Source organism: Chiloscyllium plagiosum, unplaced genomic scaffold (genome assembly GCF_037043375.1).
Source record: "Chiloscyllium plagiosum isolate Xiang-an unplaced genomic scaffold, Cpla_swu_hap1 HiC_scaffold_12, whole genome shotgun sequence".
In the NCBI taxonomy this organism is placed as follows: domain Eukaryota; kingdom Metazoa; phylum Chordata; class Chondrichthyes; order Orectolobiformes; family Hemiscylliidae; genus Chiloscyllium; species Chiloscyllium plagiosum.
In genome coordinates, this window is record NW_028270150.1 from 94,022,041 (window position 1) to 94,043,124 (window position 21,084).

The 21,084-nt window shown below is 44.2% G+C and overlaps 1 protein-coding gene across 1 annotated transcript; it reads left to right on the top strand.

Moving 5' to 3' along the window:
• Positions 1-5,704: 5,704 nt before the first annotated feature.
• Positions 5,705-16,858, top strand: LOC148148585 (putative G protein-coupled receptor 139). Its single transcript, XM_087992325.1, has 3 exons — positions 5,705-5,885; positions 12,763-13,619; positions 16,814-16,858. Exons 1-3 carry the CDS (start codon positions 5,705-5,707, stop codon positions 16,856-16,858), a joined length of 1,083 nt encoding a protein of 360 aa, XP_087848451.1.
• The last annotated feature ends 4,226 nt before the right edge of the window (positions 16,859-21,084 follow it).

Below are 21,084 nucleotides of genomic sequence, written 5' to 3' on the forward strand. Positions count from 1 at the left end.
TCCCATAAATACATCCAGGGAATTTACTTGGGTGGAACTGAGAAATAAGAAAAGGATAATCACCTTATTGTTATTGTATTATAGACCCCCTAACAGTCAGAGGGAAATTGAGGAACAAATTTGTAAGCAGATCTCATTATCTGTGAGAATAATAGGGTGGTTATGTCAGGGATTTTAACTTTCCAAACATAGACTGGGACTGCCATAGTGTTAAGGGTTTAGACGGGGAGGAATTTGTGAAGTGTGTACATGAAAATTTTCTGATTCAATTTGTGGATGTACCTCCTGGAGAAGGTGCAAAACTTGACCTACTCTTGGGAAATAAGGCATGGCAGGTGACTGAAGTGTCAGTGGGGGAGCACTTTGAGGCCAGCGACCATAATTCTATTAGTTTCAAAATAATGATGGAAAAGGAGAGACCAGATCGAAAAGTTGAAGTTCTAAATCGGAGGAAGGCCAATTTTGACGGTATTAGTCAATAACTTTCAAAAAGAGATTGAGGGCAGATGTTCGTAGGTGATGCGAAGGCTGGAAAATGGGACATCGAGAGTCCAGAGACAATATATTCCTGTTAGGAAGAAAGGAAGAGCTGGTAGGTATAGGGAATGCTAGATGACTAGAGAAATTGAGTTTTTGTTTAAGAAAAAGAAGGAAGCATATGTCAGGTATAGACAGGAAAGATCATGTGAATCCTGAGAGGAGTATAAAGGCAGTGGGAGTATATTTAAGAGAGAAATCAGGAGGGCATAAAGGGTGTATCAGATAGCTTTGGCAAATGGTGTTCAGGAGAATGCACAAGGTTTTTTTTCAAATGCATTAAGGACAAAACGATAACTAGGGAGAGAATACGGCCCTTCAAAAATCAGCAAGGCGGCCTTTGTGTGGAGCCACAGGAGATGGGGGAGATACTAAACGAGTACATTGCACCAGTATTAACTGTGAAAAAAGACATAGAAGATATAGAATGTAGGGAAATAGATGCTGACATCTTGAAAAAAGTCCATATGACAGAAGAGGAAGTACTGGATGTCTTGAAACGCATAAAAGTGGATAAATCCCCAGGACCTGAGCAGGTATACCTGAGAACTCTGTGGGAATCTAGGGAAGTGATTGCTGGGCCCCTTACTGAGTTACTTGTATCATCGATAGTCACAGGTGAGGTGCCGGAAGACTGCAGTTTGGCTAACGTGGTGCCACTGTTTAAGAAGGGCAGTAAGGACAAGCCAGGGAACTATAGACCAGTGGGCCTGATGTTGGTGGTGGGCAAGTTTTTTTTTTAGATTAGATTACATTACAGCGTGGAAACAGGCCCTTCGGCCCAACAAGTCCACACCGACCCGCCGAAGCGCAACCCACCCATGCCCCTACATTTACCCCTTACCTAACACTACGGGCAATTTAGCATGGCCAATTCACCTGACCTGCACATCTTTGGACTGTGGGAGGAAACCGGAGCACCCGGAGGAAACCCACACAGACACAGGGAGAACGTGCAAACTCCACACAGTCAGTTGCCTGAGGCAGGAATTGAACCCGGGTCTCAGGCGCTGTGAGGCAGCAGTGCTAACCACTGTGCCACCTTGCCGCCCCAAGCATAAGTTGTTGGAGGGAATCCTGAGGGACAGGATGTACATGTATTTGGAAAGATAAGGACTGATTAGGGATAGTCAACATGGACTTATGCTTGGGAAATCATGTCTCACAACCTTGATTGAGTTTTTGGAAAAAGTAACAAAGAGGATTGATGAGGGCAGAGTGGTAGATGTGATCTATAAGGACTTCAGTAAGGTGTTCAACAAGGTTCCCCATGGGAGACTGGTGAGCAAGGCTAGATCGCATGGAATACAGGGAGAACTCGGCATTTAGATACAGAATTGGCTCAAAGGTAGAAGATATAGAGTGGTGATGGTGGGAGATTATTTTTCAGACTGGAGACCTGTGACCAGTGGAGTGCCACAAGGATCGCTGCTGGGTCCACTACTTTTCATCATTTATATAAACGATTTGGATGTGAGCATAAGAGGTATATTTAGTAGGTTTGCAGATGACACCAAAATTGGAGGTGTAGTGGACAGCCAAGAAGGTTACGTCTGATTACAACGGGATCATGATCCGATGGGCCAATGGACTGAGAAGTGGCAGATGAAGTTTAATTTAAATAAATGTGATGTGCTGCATTTTGAGAAAGCAAATATTAGCAGGACTTATACACTTAATGATAAGGTCCTAGGGAGTGTTGATGAACATTGAGACCTTGGAGTGCAGGTTCTTTGCTCCTTGAAAGTGGAGTCGCAGGTAGATAGGATAGTGAAGAAGGTGTTTGGTATGCTTTCCTTTATTGGTCAGAGTATTGAGTACAGGAGTTGGGAGGTCATGTTGCGGCTGTACAGGACATTGGTTAGGCCACTGTTGGAATATTGCGTGCAATTCTGGTCTCCTTCCTATCGGAAAGATGTGAAACTTGAAAGGGTTCAGAAAAGATTTACAATGACTTTGCCAGGGTTGGAGGATTTGAGGTATAGGGAGAGTTTGAATAGGGAAGGGCTGTTTTCGCCGGAGCATCGGAGGCTGAGGGATATCTTTATAGAGGTTTATAAAATCATGAGACACATGGATATGATAAACATACAAAGTCTTTTCCCAGGGGTGGGGGAGTCTAGAACTAGAGGGCGTAGGCTTAGGGTGAGAGGGGAAAGAGATAAAAGAGACCTAAGGGGCAACTTTTTCTCACAGAGGTTGGTAGATATATGGAATGAGCTGGCCGAGGAAGTAATGGAGGCCAGTCCAATTGCAATATTAAAAAGACACCTGGATGGGTATATGAATAGGAAGCGTTTGGCAGGATGTGGGTCAGGTGCTGGCAGGTGGGACTGTGTTTGGTTGGGACATCTAGTCAGCATGGACGAGTTGGACCAAAGGGTCTGTTTCCATGCTGTACATCTTTAAGACTCTATGACTCTGTGGTCAAGAACAGCAGGAAGCTAGAAGATTGAGAACACTTTAAACATCAACAGAAATACACAAAAAATAACTATATTGAAAAGTAAGATAGAACATAAGGAAAAGAAACTGGCATAGAACGTAAAGGCAGGTAGCAAAAGTTTCAATAAATACATAAAATGAAAGAGAGTGGCTAAAGTAAACATTGGTCCTTTAGAGGATGAGAAGGTGCATGTAGTAATGGGATATGATGAAATGGCCGAGGCATTGAACAGGTATTCTATCGCGATCTTCACAGTGGAGGACACTAACAGCATGCCAGAGACGAAGGTCTGTGAGGATCTGGAAACAATGATTATTATGGAAGACCTAGTTTGGGGTAAGTTTATGGAGCTAAGGATAGATAAGTCTCCTGGCCCTGTTGGAATGCATCCCAGGATGCTAAAAAAGATGACAGGAAAATAGCATAGAACATAGAACATAGAAAAATACAGCGCAGTACAGGCCCTTATGGCCCCTCGATGTTGCGCCGATCCAAGCCCACCTAACCTACACTAGCCCACTATCCTCCATATGCCTATCCAATGCCCGCTTAAATGCCCATATAGAGGGAGAGTCCACTACTGCTACTGGCAGGGCATTCCATGAACTCACGACTCGCTGAGTAAAGAATCTACCCCTAACATCTGTCCTATACCTATCACCCCTTAATTTAAAGCTATGCCCCCTCGTAATAGCTGACTCCATATGTGGAAAAAGGTTCTCATAGTCAACCCGATCTAAACCCCTAATCATCTTGTACACCTCTATCAATAGCAAGCGCAGTAGCAGTAATTTCCTAAAATTTGCTGGATTCTGGGAAAGTCCCAGCAGATTGGAAAATAGCAAATGTTACACTACTGTTTAAAAAGGGAGATAAAAAAAGATGGGAAATTATGGGGATAACTTAACCTCTGTAGTGAGTAAGATACTTGAGTGTATTATCAAGGAAGAAATAGCACGGCTTCTTGATCGAAATTGTCTAGTTGGACAGATGCAGCATGGGTTCATGAAGGGCATGCTTGACATATTTTTTGGAATTTTATGAAGACATTTCAAGCAAGCTGGACAACGGGGACCCAGTGGATGTGGTGTACCTAGATTTCAAAAAGGCCTTCAACAAGGTGCAGCACAAAAGGCTACTCCAAGAGATAAAGATGCAAGGCATTCGGGGTAGAGCATTAGCATGGATAGCGGATTGGTTGACGAAAAGCAAACAAGGATTGAGGATAAATGAGTGATATTCTGCTTGGCAATCAGTGACTAGGGGTGTGTCTCAGGGATCAGTATTGAGACAGCAATTATTTACAGTTTATATCGATGATTTGGAGTTGGAGACCACGGGTAGGCTGTCAAAGTTTTGCAGATGACACTAAGATAAGTGGCAGAGCAAAGTGTGCAGAGGATGGTGAAACTTTGCAGAGGAACATAGATACACTGAGTGAGTGGGCAAAAATCTGGCAGATGGAATACAATGTTAATAAATGCGAAGTCATCCATTTTGGTCAGAGTAACAGTAAAACAGATTATTACTTGAATGGTAAAACGTTGCAGCATGCTGCTGTACAGAGGGACCTGGATGTCCTTGTGCATGAATCACAGAGGGTCGGTCTGCAGGTACAAGTTATTAGGAAGGCAAATGGAATTTTGTCCTTGATTGCGAAAGGGATTGAGTTTAAAAGCAGAGAGATAATGTTGCACCTATACAAGGTACTGGTGAGGCCACACCTGGAGTACTGTGTGCAGTTTTGTCTCCTTACTGACAGTGGAGGGGGTGCAGAGGAGGTTCACTAGATTGTTTCGAGCATTGAGGGGGTTGGTTTATGAGGAGACACTGAGTGGATTAGGATTGTATTCATTGGGATTCAGAAGAATGAGGGGGGATCATATAGAAACATGTAAAATTATGAACGGAATAGTTAAGATAGTTTTTGAGAAGATGTTTCCACTGGCAGGTAAAACTAGGATGAGAGGGCATAGCCCCAAGATTAGAGGGAACAGAATTAGGACTGAATTGAGAAGGAAGTTCTTCACCCAGAGGGTTGGTAAACTATGGAATTCCTTGACCAGGGAAGCAGTTGACACTAATTCAGTAAACGTTTTTAAAGTGAAGGGCGATATTATTTGAAAAATAAAGGAATGAAGGGATATGATGAGAGGGTGGGTAAATGGAGCTGAGGCCATGATCTTATTGAATGGCAGAGCAGGCTTGAAGGGTCGGACGGCCTACTCCTGCTCCTAGTTCTTATGTCCTTATGATTGGATGGAGGAACAGCAATTATTTCTCTCACATTTTTTTAAAGAGGTGTGTATTGTTTGTAACCATCCATTTCTTTGGAACCACTTCAATATCTCCAGAGAATTGAAAGATTATGGTCAATGCCTTTATCTTTCCTTCTCTCAGTAACTCATGTACATGCTGTCCAACGTGGGTACAAACCTTATTCCATTGGGGAACACTTTACTGAATTGTAAGGGGTTAACTGATCCTGTTTGTTTAGTGTCTGTAATTAATGTCAAACTCCATGAATCATAGACGTCTCCCAGGAGGGTTTCCCTTGTCTATTAATTACAAATTCCTTACAATGTACAAAGCTGTAGTATCAGTGACAGCATCACCTCCAGCATCACCCCCAGCACTAACAGGGACCGGCAGCTCCAGAGATTGGGAGCTCGGGAGAAGAGAGATTCGAACCTGAGAACAATAGATTGGAATTTTACAACCATGGGTTGGAATCTGAACACAGAAGATCGGAATTTTACAACAATGGGCAGGAGTTTCTCAGCAACAATTGATTATATTTCTGCAAATTACCACTTGATGTCATTAACAAATCGGATCCGTTATATACTCCTGGTTATTCAACACATTTACTATCCCATCCTTGTTATTGCTGGTATTCCTGGTAAGTCTCGACCCTGCTATTAACTCTAAAAGTTACCATTAACTGTATGAGTTTCCCTGCCAGATCCTCTGTCCTCTTCGCTGCTGTTGCTGTTGTTCCTGCTGAGGATATGTCCACTCATTAGATCTTTAAATCATGTGTCACTTTATTAATGTTCTTGTCATTAACCCCGATCCACTGAGTCTCACCCCATCCTTGGCCAAGTCATGAGGATCAGTGAGATTGTTCAGAATCTTACCAATCAATTTGGAGTCAAAGAGTTATAGAGATGTACAGCATGGAACCAGATCCTTCAGTCCAACTCGTCCATGCTGGCCAGATATTCTAACCTAATCTAGTCCCATTTGCCAAGACTTGGCCCATATCCCTCTAAACCCTTCCTATTCATATACCTATCCAAAGGTTGTAATTGTACCAGGCTCCAACCATTCCTCTGGCAGCTGATTCCATATATGCACCACCCTCTGCATGAAAACGTTGCCCCTTAATTTCCTTTTACCTTTTTCCCCTCTCACCATAAAACTATGCCCTCTAGTTCTGGACTCCCCCAGACCAGGGAAAAGACCTTGTCTTTTTACTCTATCCATGTCACTCATGATTTTATAAGTCTCTATAAGGTCACCCTTCAGTCTCTAACACTCCAGAGAAAACAGCCTCAGCCTATTTAGACCCTCCTTATAGCTCAAATCCTCCAACCCTGGCAACATCCTTGTTAATCCTCTTTGAACCCTTTCAACTTTCACAACATCCTTCCGATAGGTCGGATTTGAACCCAAGCTTTGTCAACCTCATGCTCTTTCCTGGCACTGATTCTAATAGCCACTGTTTCCACAGTGTGTCTCATCACAGGGACCTTTTCAGTCAACTCACCTTCTCAGTTCCTCATCCTGACCAACATATCCGACCACCCCACTCACCACCACCATTCCTACTACATCAGGAGGAAACAAGTATGCTCTCTCAAGACTGGCAGCAGAAAAAAAATAGAGATCTAGTCAAATTGGAGCCTTCTAGAGTGTGCCTCACACTGTTTCTCAAAACTGTTGCTCAATTACGATTAACTAGCCTGGATAATGCCTTTTCCTGGACTAGTTACATGTTTCACTGCTTGTGCGCCAAATTATTCCCATGCTCCAAGTGACCCGTGGTCCCTCTTTTGTCCAAACTGCTCAGTACATCAAAACCAATGTCTAACAAAATCAAAATCAGTCAAGTGTCTTGGTACCATGACTGTTGGCCATGAGAGAGTGTTCCTGTATTTGTACTGGAGAAGGTCTACTCCAACATAAGCTTATTGAATGACCTGATGAACCCCACCTTCAATACACCTTCCTCCACACCACCCCCATGTAGTTAACCACACCAAGAAGTCCGCACAATTAATGATAGGGCCCTGGGGAGAGTTGTCGAACAGAGACACCAGTGGATGCGGGCACATAGTACCTTGAAACTGGCATCACAGGTAGACAGGGTGGTGAAGAAGGCATTTGGAAAACTTGTTTACAACCAGAGGGAATAGGTTTAAGGTGATGAAAGAAAAGATTTAAACGGGAGCTGAGGGACAACTTTATCACACAAAGTGTGGTGTTTCTATGGAAAGAGCTACCAGAAGAAGTGTTAGTATTTGGGACAATGACAACATTTAAAGCAATTTTGAACAGGTATATGGATAGGAAAGGTTCAGAGGGATATGGGACAGATACAGGCAAATAGGTGTAACTCAGTTCAGGAAACATGGTTGGCATGGACCAGTTGGACTGAAAGGTCTGTTTGTGTGCTCTATGACTCTATGACTCTATGGCCCAGAGCTGAGGACACATGGCAGGAGGATTGGCAGGAGAGAACATCAACCAGAAACCAATCCCTCATTATAGACCCCACTACATACCCAATTGCATTCATCTGCCATGGCAACAGTGGGCTGTTTTACACTGTTCCCAGCCTGGCTAAGCCCTCTGTGCAGTTACCAACATGAGTGAGAATGCAGAGACCATCTGAGACTACAGTTATGGCACAGTCCAAACAATACCTTCGACTGTTCGAGAGCGTCCAATGTCTAAACCTGATGGTGGGCTTACAGAACTCTGTCTCGTCACTTGCAAAGCTACTGCTGGCCTCTGTGATCACGTGTGCACCCAGATAATAAGTATTCTTCTGAGCAAAATGCATTATCTCACACATTTGTCATGTGTCTACTCATTTCATTGCCTGTCAATGGATCCTGATTTCTGAGACAATTTCCATACTTATTTCCACGTATCATATCATCAAAGTTTGAAATGCTGCCCGATAATGCAGAGTTAGAACCATGAGTGTACCTCACCAGCCCCAGTGCCAAAATAGGGGAGCACTGATTTTTGTAAGCCTGCAGTCTGTAAAATATCGATTCAACACAAGATTGGTTAAAGTCCACCTGAACTTTCTTACAATCCTCAATGATTCAGAGTTATCTATTTTTTTTTCCCATTCAATATGATCCTGTTAGTTTATTTACTCCTCAATCTACTGAGGAAACCCATGTCTCATCCTCAGGTGTTCCTTTTGCTCCATACCTGATGTACCACTTCCCTGGTTTACAATGAAGTGACAATTGTGATTATGTTTTCATTGATTTTCCAGTAGACTGATTTCAAATCATAGCTTTGTCGAAATGGAATTCTGTCCGGCCTATTAGCGGTGAGGGAATCTTTCAGCCAGTCCAACATTTAACTCCCCGTGTGGAGTAAAATACCACAGAATCTGCCAACCTGAAATAAAAACACAGTGCTCAAAGTACTCAACAGATCTGGCAGCATCTATGGAGAGTGGGACAGTCAGGAATTCAGGTTAGAGACCTGGAGTCAGAACTGGGAGTGGTCAGAGCAGTTTATTTAAATTAGGCAGGGAAATGAGATAACTGAGGAGAACGTGGCAAGGTCTGTACTTGGGTGGAAGACAGGAGAGGTTAAAGGACAAAAAGAATTGTTATGAAAGGCACAATGGTAAGGAGAGAAAAGATATATATCTTGAAGAAGTATAAATGTAAAATTATCACTGTCACAACCAAAGAATGGGTTCGAGTTTTTAATCTGAAGTTGTTGAACTCAGTGTTAAATGTAAACATTGTTACATTTTTTGGGAAGCATCTTTGATGATGATTTTGGATTTTCCTATTTATAATTTTTACTCCTTCACTTGTCCTGGTACAATCCCATTTTGCTTTTTGTTTTCATCCCTTCTCCCATCTAATGTCTCCTGTCTCCCGGGTTACCACAGATCTTTTCATTTGTTTTTCCTTCCTTTCCATGACTGGTTTAAATCCTGTTTCAGTACATTTCCCGTTCTGACAAAGGGTTAGCAGCCTGAAATGTTAACTCTGTCTCCCCACAGGCACTGCCAGAGCTGCTGAGAATTTCCAGCATTTCCTGTTTGCTTTCTATCATCTTATCTTTTCCTTCTTGCCCTGACTGTAAAGACTTAAATCTGATTAAAACTGATATAACTTCTGACCTTCGCTGTCAGGTTAATTGCAAATACACACCAAGTTGGGAGAGCTCATCGAAAGGGACTTTCAGTTGGATTGGCTCCACAACCACATGGGTATAATGGGCGTTTTCAAATATCTCACAGACTTGATTATATTTCCTGCAACAAACACAAAGTTGTGATACTGAGCAAAGGGCAGTGGTCCGTTGTGCCATTCACAATGGAAGACCGGTCCTCAAGCTACAGTCCTCAACATTGTCACTTAACTGCAGCCTATCGCTGCCTTTCCCTCACAATGTATGTTTAGTGTCTTACAAATCATTACTTTATGCAGTTTGCCACTTGGTTCTGTGTTTTATTGAGTAAAGCTCTGTATCTACTCAATCATTTGATTAATTTGTTACCTAACTGTCCTTTCCGTGATAATACTCTGGTTTGGAAATCTGTTTTTCTTGCTGTTTATTTATTAAAATGACCAGTTTGTGAGATTATGATGAACATACCCCTTTTCATTACTATTTCGGCTGTTCCCATCTGCGATCTCACTGGTTAATATGCAAATCCACATTCTATCAGCTTTGAAATAAAGGATCTTTACATTCTCTGAATTACTGTTTTCCATCAACACACTGCATCACATGACTTGTACAACATTGTAACTAATGTTCAGTTGAGCTTATCCATCTCACTTCTCCAGCTTTATTACAAATGGAATACAATTTTATACTGAAGAATATGATCACCACGTTCTGACACTGAGGTGCAGTGACCTAAGACCAGTTTGAGATGGTTTGCAATCCATGACTCTTTGTAAATCTCACCATTCACCACAAGGCTGAGAAAGTATTCTCAGAGTTGTATTGAGGTCCCTCAAAACAGTTCCTGAGACATCAGAGACATGGTCCATTCTGCCAATATTAATGGAAACTTACAAAATGATCAAACTGAAGCAAAATACTGCAGGTGCTGGATATCCGAAATAAGAACAGAAAAGGCTGGGAGTGCTAATGGAACAGCATCAACCTGAAATGTTCACTTATCTCTCCACAAGTTTAGCCTGACCTAATAAAATAATAGAATATTGCTGTAAGTTTGGATCACGAGATATCCTGTGAAAGAAAGTATGGTTTCCATTTCTGACAAATAATACATTTTCAGCTTCCATTCCTAATAACCAATCAACTTGACAGTTGTTGGAGAAGGAGCCTTGGTCCGGTTGTATTGAGACAATGAAGAGAGACTTGAATGATTATTAAAATCGAATCAATCTGCAGGGTAATGGAAAAAAGCCAAGTGCTCACCACTGTGTCAACACGTATAGACAGCCCATGCAGATATGATGGGCTGAATGGCTTCCTTCTGGTAACTGGGTGATTATTAAACCCCATCTCCCTTTTACTTTTGTGGGTGTGTAGTCCGCATGGTGGATTGTGCTTCAATAGAGGTTCTCCAGCGCTCACCAGGAGCTAACACAAGAAACAGCTAAGGCACTGCATAAAGTAATTGCCCTGAAAATACCTTGTCAGTGGTAAATGGGTCCAACACTCGCCATGCCCTGAGTTGAACTGGTCCAATACAGTTACAAAACTGGCTACAACCTATTAATATAGGTATTTAAATGGGTAAATTTTGAAGAGTAAAACAAATTAAATCCAGATAAAACCACTCCATTAGTCTAATCGCAATTAGCAGCAACACGGTGGAAGGTGTCATCAAGAGTGTTACTGAGCTGCCCTCACTCAGCAAAAACTTGTTCGCTGGTGTCCAGCTCTGCAGGGTTGCTCAGCACCAGACCTCATAACAACTATTATCCAAACAAGGACAATGGAGCTGAGTTCCTGTGGTGAGGTGAGAGAGACTGCACTTGACATCAAAGCAGTAAGTGACCAAGTCTGACCTGAAGGAAACCTAAAATGATGAGAAATGGGATGAAACTCTCATTGGTTGGAGTCATTCCTGGCACATTGGAGGATGGGTGTGGTTGTTGGAAGTCAGTCACCTCAGCTCCAGGACATCGTACAGGCATTCCTCAGGGAAGTGTCCTTGGCCCAGTTATCTTCAGCTGCTTCATCATGGACAATCCCTCCATCGTAAGGTCAGAATTCAAGATCTATGTTGATAGTTCCACAAAGTTTATTAACATTCCTGCCTCGTCAAGATGCTATTGAAGAGTGTAGTGTTGGAAAAGCACAGCCGGTCAGGCAGAATCCGAGGAGCAGGGGAATCGATGTTTGGGGCGTAAGCTCTTTATCACAATTCATGAAACATCGATTCTCCTGCTCCTCCGGTGCTGCCTGACCAGCTGTGCTTTTCCAACACCACACTCTTTGACTCTGATCTCCAACATCTATCAGACACAATGTCCATATGTAACAACATTTGTACAAGTAGCATTTGCTCCACACAAGTGTCAGGTATCTCCAAAAAGGGAGATTGCAATCATTTCTCTTGATTTCATTGAATTCCTTCATGTCAGCATCCTTGGGGAGGGGGAGAGGGGTTGCAATAGACCATAACCTGAGCTGTACCAGTTACCAGTGTAACAAGACCATATCAGAGATGGGTGACATATATACCTCACTCCCCAAAGTCTGCCCACTATCTACAAAGGGCAAGTCAGGAGTGTGAATGAAGACTCCCTACTTGTCTGGGTGAGATCTGCTCCAACAACTCTCAAGAAACTTGATAATAAAGCAGTGCCCTTGACTGGCAACACATCCACAAACATTGCCAGCTTGCACCCTCAATGCACCTCAGCAGCAATGTGCAGCATGTCGAAGATGTCCAAGAGCCCTTTCATAGAATCTTCCAAAGTAGCAACCTCTATCATCTCAAATCAATAGGCCATCAGCTACACAAGGAAACTACCTCTGAGTAGATGTGAGAGGATAATATAGAACAAGATATTGCTGAATTAATCCACCTTCATTGGATAATAATCAGGAATAGGACATGTGTGCTGATACCCACCATGGTCACGAGGTACGAATGAAGGGGAACTTGGGCTGAAACTTCCACACTCATTCTGAATGACTCTGTAAAGATGAAGAACAGGAACCTGGATGTTTTCTCCACCCCAATACAGGGTCACTGATCTCTGTTCCACTTCAGAAACTGAAACATACCTTCCATGGTCTTTGTGATATTTCCTTATTTACACTTCAATAATCTGTCAGCATGGTGTCACTCTTCACATCATCTCTTACATTTCCTTATTATTTGTTTCATCATAAACATGAGTTACTAATTAATGGCTGATTTTTTGGATCTAATACAATGCATGAAAATGGGTATAAATAGCTCAATAAATTTTTAGAAAGAGGGAAATGTACCGAAAATACGCAATGCCTCTGTAATTTGTAACCTTTCTACCAGCTTGATTAATCTTCCTGTTTATTTTTCTTCCACACAGCGAACACCACAACAATTATAATTCTGTTACGAGGAAAGTGTGGTCTTTCAAAATGTATTACTCGATACCTGGTGGCGATGTCAACAGCAGATATACTGGCTATTATCCTTGATCTGCTATTGAGACACATTCCAATTGTTTATAAGAGAGAGTTTCGTTTCCTACGGTCCATCCCCATCTGTAATATTCACGCTGTCTTCCTTTATGCAGCCACCGACTGCTCTGTCTGGTTTACCATCACTTTTACCTTTGATCGATATGTGGCCATTTGCTGCCCAAATCTGCAAATTAAATTTTGTACTGAGAAGACGGCAGCGGTGATTCTGGGAACAGTGACTGTGCTGAGTGGTTTGAAGAACATTTTCTGGTACTTTATGTTCACATCTCAGTATTTGCTCAGGAATCAGCCCTGGTTTTGTTCAGTACCAACTGATATTCTGTCATCTCCAGTCTGGGGAACAATCGAGTGCCTTCATTATATCCTGAACCCAGCAGTGCCATTTGTTCTGATTCTGCTGCTCAATGCTTTAAGTGTCAGGTACATTTTAATGGCCAGCAGAGCCCGCAGGAGACTTCGAGCTCACAGCAGTGGGGAGAATCCCAGTGACCTAGAAATAGGGACTCGAAGGAAGTCCATCATTTTATTGTTTGTTATCTCAGGGAATTTCATCCTGTTACGGTCAGTGTTCACTGTATACTCTTTATGGAAACGTCTGAGCCAGATGGGGTATCGGGCCATACATCTACATTATTTTGTACGAGATATCGGATTCATTCTCCAGCTCCTCAGTTGCTGCACAAACACTTGTATATATGTCGTGACCCAGACTAAGTTTAGGAAACAGCTGAAGAACATGGTAAAATACCCTTTTACCCAAATGGGGAAATTAAGTAAATGATGAGCTGGATTGAATAATTCAGTTTCAGAATCCATTCAATCCACTCTCCGTGGGGTCAGTGATACAGACACAGTGAGGGGAGTCTGCTCTCTCCAATCTTTGTGATACAGACTGTGTATGTTCAATTGGCAGTCCTGGTGATCTGCTACAGACACAGATTGATTGGTCTGTTGTCTGTAGGTCAATGATACAGTGGGGTCAGTCTCCTCTCCCCAAAGTACGTGACACTGACACAGTGGGGACAATCTCCCCGCTCTTGCGTATGTGACAAAGAGACAGTGAGTTTGCTCTGCTCTCTCTCTGGGATACCTGTGAACAAACAAATATGAATGAAGAGTAGGTGAGTTAGCCATTGAGTCCGATCTGCCATTTGATCAGTTCATGGTTGATCTGGCTACAGCCTTAATCCTCTTTTCCACCTACTTTCTATTCCCATTGAGTCCCTTGTTAATGAAGAGTCCATATAACTATTCCATACAAGTCAGTAATGAGTCTGCCTCCATTATTTTCTAGAATATCCTTCCACACACTAGTGTACAGTGAGGTGAAACACATGTTGTATGTGCTGCCACAAATGCTTTGTCAGTTTTAAAAGCAAGCTTACAGAGTTTAGATTTGATAAATTTGTTTAAACTCATCTATACCTGAGACAAGACAGGGACTCTGAAGTAGTGAACAATTTCTGATTGTGTTAAGTTTCATTAAGAAATGCTGACTCATCTGACAACAAAACTCAATTGAAAGAATATGCAAGAGACAAAAATGTTATCAGACCATAAGGCGGAGGAGCAGAATTTAGGCCATTCAGCCCAATGAGTCTGGTCTGCCATTCAACCATGGGTGATAATTTTTTCAGCCCCATTCTCCCAATTTCTCCCTGTAACCCTATACCCTCTTGATACTCAAAACCTATCGATCTCAGTCTTAAATATGCCCAATGGCCTGGCCTCCACAGCCTTTTGTGGCAGTGAATTCTGCAGATTTATCACTCTCTGGCTGAAGACATTTCTAATTATCTCCATTCAAAAAGGTTTTCCCTTTACTCTAAGGCTTTGCCCTTGGGTCTTAGTCTCTCCTACCAATGGAAACATCTTCCCAACATCTACTCTGTTCAAGCCATTCAGTATTCTGTATGTTTTAATTAGATCCCCCCTCATCCTTCTAACCTCTATCAAATATAAACCCAGAATCCTCAAATGTTCCTCATATGTTCAGCTTTTAATTCCTGGTAATTTTTATTTCATTTCAATTACTTTGCTGTTTTGCGTGTTTTGCACTTCTTATGTACTCTATGCTACCCTGTGTATGATCGTGCAGTTTGTCCTGTCCATGTAGCACCTTGGTCCCGGAGGAACTCTGCCCCATTTTTTCTGTATCAATTGTATATGGTAGAAAAGACAAAAACAGCTATTCTTGACCTTTGACCCTTGACTCCTGGGATCATCATCGTGAAGCTTCTCTGAACACATTCCAGGGACAATACATCCTTCCCCAAAACTGCACACAATACTCCAAAAGTGTTCTGACCAGAACCTTATAGAGCCCTCTCGCGCCTCAGAAGTACATCCTTGCTTTAATGTTCTTGTCTTCTCAAGATAAAAGCCTTTCCTGCACTTGCCTTCCTAACTACTGACTCAACCAGCAAGTTTACCTTGAGAGAATCCTGAATTAAAACTTCCAAGTCTCTTTGCCTTTCAGACTTCTGAATTTTCTCATCATTTAGACAATAGTCCATGCTGCTATTCTTCCTAACAAAGTGCATGATATCACACTTTCCCACATTGTGCTCCATCTGCCACTTCTTTGTCCACTCTCCTAACCTGTCCAAATCCTTCTGCAGCCACCCCGCCTCCTCAATGCTGCCTGTCGCTCTACTTATCTTTGTATCTTCTGGAAAGTAAGCCAGAATGCCCTCAGTTCCTTCATTGTGATCATTAATCTATAAAGTGAAAAGTTGGGGTCCCAACACTGAGCCTTGCAGAATACCAGTTGTCACTGGCTGCCATCCTGAGAAGGACCGTTTCATCCCACTCTCGGCTCCCTGCCAGACAGCCAGGCTTCTATCCATGCCAGCACCTTGACTCCAACACCATAGGCCCTTACCTCCTGTGCAACACCTTGTCAAAGGCAGTCTTGAAGTCCAGGCAGATAAAATCTGTTGTCTCTCCTGGACTAATCTACTTGTTACTCGCTCAAGGAATTCTAGCAGATTTGACCTCCCCTTGATGAAACCATGCTGACTTTTCCCTATTTTACCATAAACTTACAACTATTCAGAACTCTTATCCTTCATAATGGATTCAAGGATCTTAACCACGAGTGAGGCTAGGCTAATCGGTCTGTCATTTTCCATCATTTGCCTTACTCCCTTCTAAGTATTTAATATATTTTATACATAATTCAATATTTAATCTTCTCGCTCCTTTTTTTTATTGCCCTCTGTTGGTTTTTGTCTGCTTCCCAACCTTCTGGTTTCCCACTGCCTTTTGCCACATTATATGCTTTCCCTTTTGCTTTTATGCTATCCCAGACTTCCGTAGTCAGCCATGGTTACCTCATCCTCCCTGTACCATGCTTCCTTTTCCCTCGGGATGAATCTCTGCTGTGTCTCCTGAATTACTCCCAGAAACTCCTGCCATTGCTGTTCCACTGCCTTTCCTGCTCGGCTCCTCTCCCAGTCAATTCTACCCAGCTCCTCCCTCATGCCTCTGTAGTTGCCTTTATTCAGCTGTAATACATTACCTCTGATTTTATCTTCTCCATTTCAAATTGCAGAGTAAATTCGATCACATTATGATCACTGCTTCCTAAGGGTTCCTTCACATTAAGCTCCCTTATCAAGTCTGCCTCATTGAACAACACAAAACCCAGAATTGCCTGTTCCCCAGTGGGGCCTGCCACAAGCTGTTCCAAAAAGCCATCAGTATACATCCCACAAATTCCTTTTCTTGCAATCCAATACCAGTCTGATTTTCCCAATCTACCTGCACATTGAAATCCCCCATGATCACTGTAACTTTGCCTTTCCAACACCTCTTTTCTATTTCCTGATGTATCTTGTGTCCCACTTCCTGAATACTGTTTGGAGGCCTGTATATAACTCCAAGAAGGTTTTGCTTTAAATTTGGCGTTCCTCAGTTCTGCCCACACAGATTCTACACCTTCTAACCTTACATCCTTTCTTACTATTGAGTTAATTTCATTTTTTACTGATAAGGCATCACCACTCCCTCAGCCCACCTGGCCTTTTTTTGATAGGATGTATATTATGGAACATTCATCTCCCAATTCTGAATCCCTTACAGCCAAGTCTCTGTGATGCCCACCATGTCATTACTGCAAATTTTGATCTGCATCACAATCTCATTTCCCTTATTCCTTATCCTGTGTGCATTCAGGTATGAGACCTTCAGTCCTGTACTAAGTGTCCCTCTCCTCATTGTCATTCACTTGTCCAGTTATCCTCATCATAAATACAAGACAGGCATCAAACTGGGTCTGAAACCTAACTCCTGGATACAAAATCACTTCCTTCCTTGATACAAAACACCTCAAGTGCTCACATGGACAAAATCCCCTGACTCCTGTCTTTGAAAGTTGCTAAACTCGAAAAGGCATCCCTTTGATCGAGCAAAACCCAACCTGGTCCAGGAACACACTCCAACTTCCCCCAGGATATAGGGAGCACTTACAATGTGGCCACTCGAACCCTTGTTTTGTAGTTAATTTGGCCCATTGCTCAATGTTAGTTAAAACTTACTGTTTAACACCAACCTGCTCATAATGTGTGCATGGTTAATTTAATCGACTTTCCCATCTGCATAAATTGTCTTTTATTTTTGCACTGTCTGTTGTTCTATCTCAGAATGACAGGCCTCTAATCATTGTTGTATCCCTGGCTTTAAGTCTCAAGGGCAGTTTTAGCTGAATAAGACTGGAGACAACTTCTCTCTTCTACACTAACAGCCTTTTCAATAAAACAAAACATCATTAATATTAAATCATAAAATTATTAAAAATCCAGCTTTTACTCACTCATATTTATGCATTAATTCTTTGTTAATTCCAGCATAATGTAAGTGTTTCTAATGCAGTTGCTTTGTTGTGACCCATAGACTGGTGTGGTACTGTTCTGAGAATAAGTGCGGCTGTGCGACTGTACAAGGTGGCTTCTTTTACGTCGACTGCTTTGGAAAGAAAACATTTGCCACTTTCCATAGTGTAAAATTAACAAATGTGTATGTTGCAAAATTTCCCTAAAAACACCAGATTAAATACATTTTTACACTAAATTCTATAACTCCAATTACTTACAATCTTCTCGATATACAAGGGCCCTGAGAACTGTTATCTATCTGGAACCAGAATCTCTTCTAATAAACAGGGTGGAGCTCGTTGCCTCTCAGTGATTATTTACACATTAGAAGGATGTATTGTCCATTGTAACAGAGACTGTTAGAAGGATCTGATCTTTTGTTCGACTCCTCCCAGATCGTCCCACCATGTCATGGTCTCTGTGGGCTGTCCTTATAACACTTAATCTATATTAACCCTTTCAGGCCCACGTACGATATTTGATTTGATTTATTGTTGTCACATGTACCTATATTCAGTGAAATGTGTGTTCCCTGTCTTTCCACAGCATCAAGAACGATAGATGGAGTTGATAGCTGGATGGTTGGTTTGTGTCATGGTCTGGGCTGTGTTCATAACTTTCTGTAGTTTCTTGTTGTCCTGGACAGAGCTGTTACCGTACCAAGCCTTGTTGCAGCCAGATAGAATGCTTTCTATGGTGCAGCTATAAACGTTGGGGAGAGTCCTTACGAATGTGCTGAATTTCCTTAGCCTCCTGAGAAAGAAGATGCATTCTTGCCAACTCTCTGAAGTCCTCAATACACCTCCATTCAGTCCTCTGTACATTTCCATTCAGTCCTCTGTACATCTCCATTCAGTGCTCTGTACATCTCCATTCAGTCCTCCATGTAGTCTCCCGTACCTCTCCATGCAGTCCCCCATTTCCATAGCCCCCCATGCAGTCCCCAAACACTACCATGTAGTCTCCCAGACCCCTCCTTGCAGTCTCCCATACACCTCCATGCAGTCTCCCATACCCCTCCATGTAGTCTCCCATACTCTTCCATGCAGGCCCCCATACCCCTCCATGCAGGCCCCCACACCCCTCCATGCAGTCTCCCATACCCCTCCATGCAGTCTCCCATACCCCACCATGCAGGCGCCCATACCCCTCCATGTAGTCTCCCATATTCTTCCATGCAGGCCCCAATACCCCTCCATGCAGTCTCCCATACCCATCCATGCAGGCCCCCATACCCCACCATGCAGTCTCCCATACCCCTCGATGCAGTCTCCCATACCCCTCGATGCAGTCTCCCATACCCCTCCATGCAGTCTCCCATACCCCTCCATGCAGGCCCCCATACCCCTCGATGCAGTCTCCCATACCCCTCCATGTAGTCTCCCATACTCTTCCATGTAGTTTCCCATACCCCCCCATGCAGGCCCCCAAACCCCTCCATGCAGTCTCCCATACCCCTCCATGCAGGCCCCCATACCCCTCCATGTAGTCTCCCATACCCCTCCATGTAGTCTCCCATTCTCTTCCATGTAGTTTCCCATACCCCCCCATGCAGGCCCCCAAACCCCTCCATGCAGTCCCCCATACCCCTCCATGCAGGCCCCCATGCCCCTCCATGCAGTCTCCCATACCCCTTCATGCAGGCGCCCACACCCCTCCATGCAGTCCCCCATACCCCTCCATGCAGTCTCCCATACCCCTCCATGCAGTCCCCCATACCCCTCCATGCAGTCTCCCATATCCCTCCATGCAGTCTCCCATACCCATCCATGCAGTCCCCCATACCCCTCCATGCAGTCCCCCATACCCCTCCATGAAGTCTCCCATACCCCTCCATGCAGTCTCCCATACCCATCCATGCAGTCCCCCATACCCCTCCATGCAGTCCCCCATTCCCCTCCATGCAGGCCCCCATACTCTTCCATGTAGTCTCCCATACACCTCCACGTAGTCTCCCATACTCTTCCATGTAGTCTCCCATACCCCTCCATGCAGTCCCCCATACCCCTCCATGTAGTCTCCCATACCCCTCCATGCAGTCTCCCATACCCATCCATGCAGTCCCCCATACCCCTCCATGCAGTCCCCCATTCCCCTCCATGCAGGCCCCCATACTCTTCCATGTAGTCTCCCATACACCTCCATGCAGGCCCCCATACTCTTCCATGTAGTCTCCCATACACCTCCATGTAGTCTCCCATACTCTTCCATGTAGTCTCCCATACCCCTCCATGCAGTCTCCCATACCCCTCCATGCAGGCGCCCATACCCCTCCGTGCAGTCTCCCATACCCCTCCATGCAGTCCCCCATACCCCTCCAAGCAGTCCCCCATTCCCCTCCATGCAGTCTCCCATACCCCTCCATGCAGGCGCCCATACCCCTCCGTGTAGTCTCCCATACCCCTCCATGCAGTCCCCCATACCCCCCCATGCAGTCTCCCATACCCCTCCATGCAGTCTCCCATACCCCTCCATACAATCTCCCATACCCCTCCATGCAGTCTCCCATACCCCTCCATGCAGGCGCCCATACCCCTCCGTGCAGTCTCCCATACCCCTCCATGCAGTCCCCCATACCCCTCCAAGCAGTCCCCCATTCCCCTCCATGCAGTCTCCCATACCCCTCCATGCAGGCGCCCATACCCCTCCGTGTAGTCTCCCATACCCCTCCATGCAGTCCCCCATACCCCCCCATGCAGTCTCCCATACCCCTCCATGCAGTCTCCCATACCCCTCCATACAATCTCCCATACCCCTCCATGCATTCCCCCATATCCCTCCATGCAGGCGCCCATACCCCCCCATGCAGTCCCCCATACCCCTCCGTGCAGTCTCCCATACTCTTCCATGTAGTCTCCCATACCCCTGCATGCAGGCCCCCATGCCCCTCCATTCATTCCCCCATTCCCCTCCATGTAGTCCCACATACCCCTCCATGCAGGCCCCCATACCCCTCCATGTAGTCTCCCATACCCCTCCATGTAGTCTCCCATACCCCTCCATGTAGTCTCCCATACCCCTCCATGCAGGCCCCCATACCCCTCCATGTAGTCTCCCATACCCCTCCATGCAGGCCCCCACACCCCTCCATGCAGTCCCCGATACCGCTCCATGCAGGCCCCCATAACCCTCCATACAATCTCCCATACCCCTCCATGCAGTCTCCCATACCCCTCCATGCAGTCCCTGATACCGCTCCATGCAGTCCCCCATACCCCTCCATGCAGTCTCCCATACCCCTCCATGTAGTCTCCCATACCCCTCCATGCAGTCTCCCATACCACTCCATGCAGTCCCCCATACCCCTCCATGCAGTCCCCCATACCC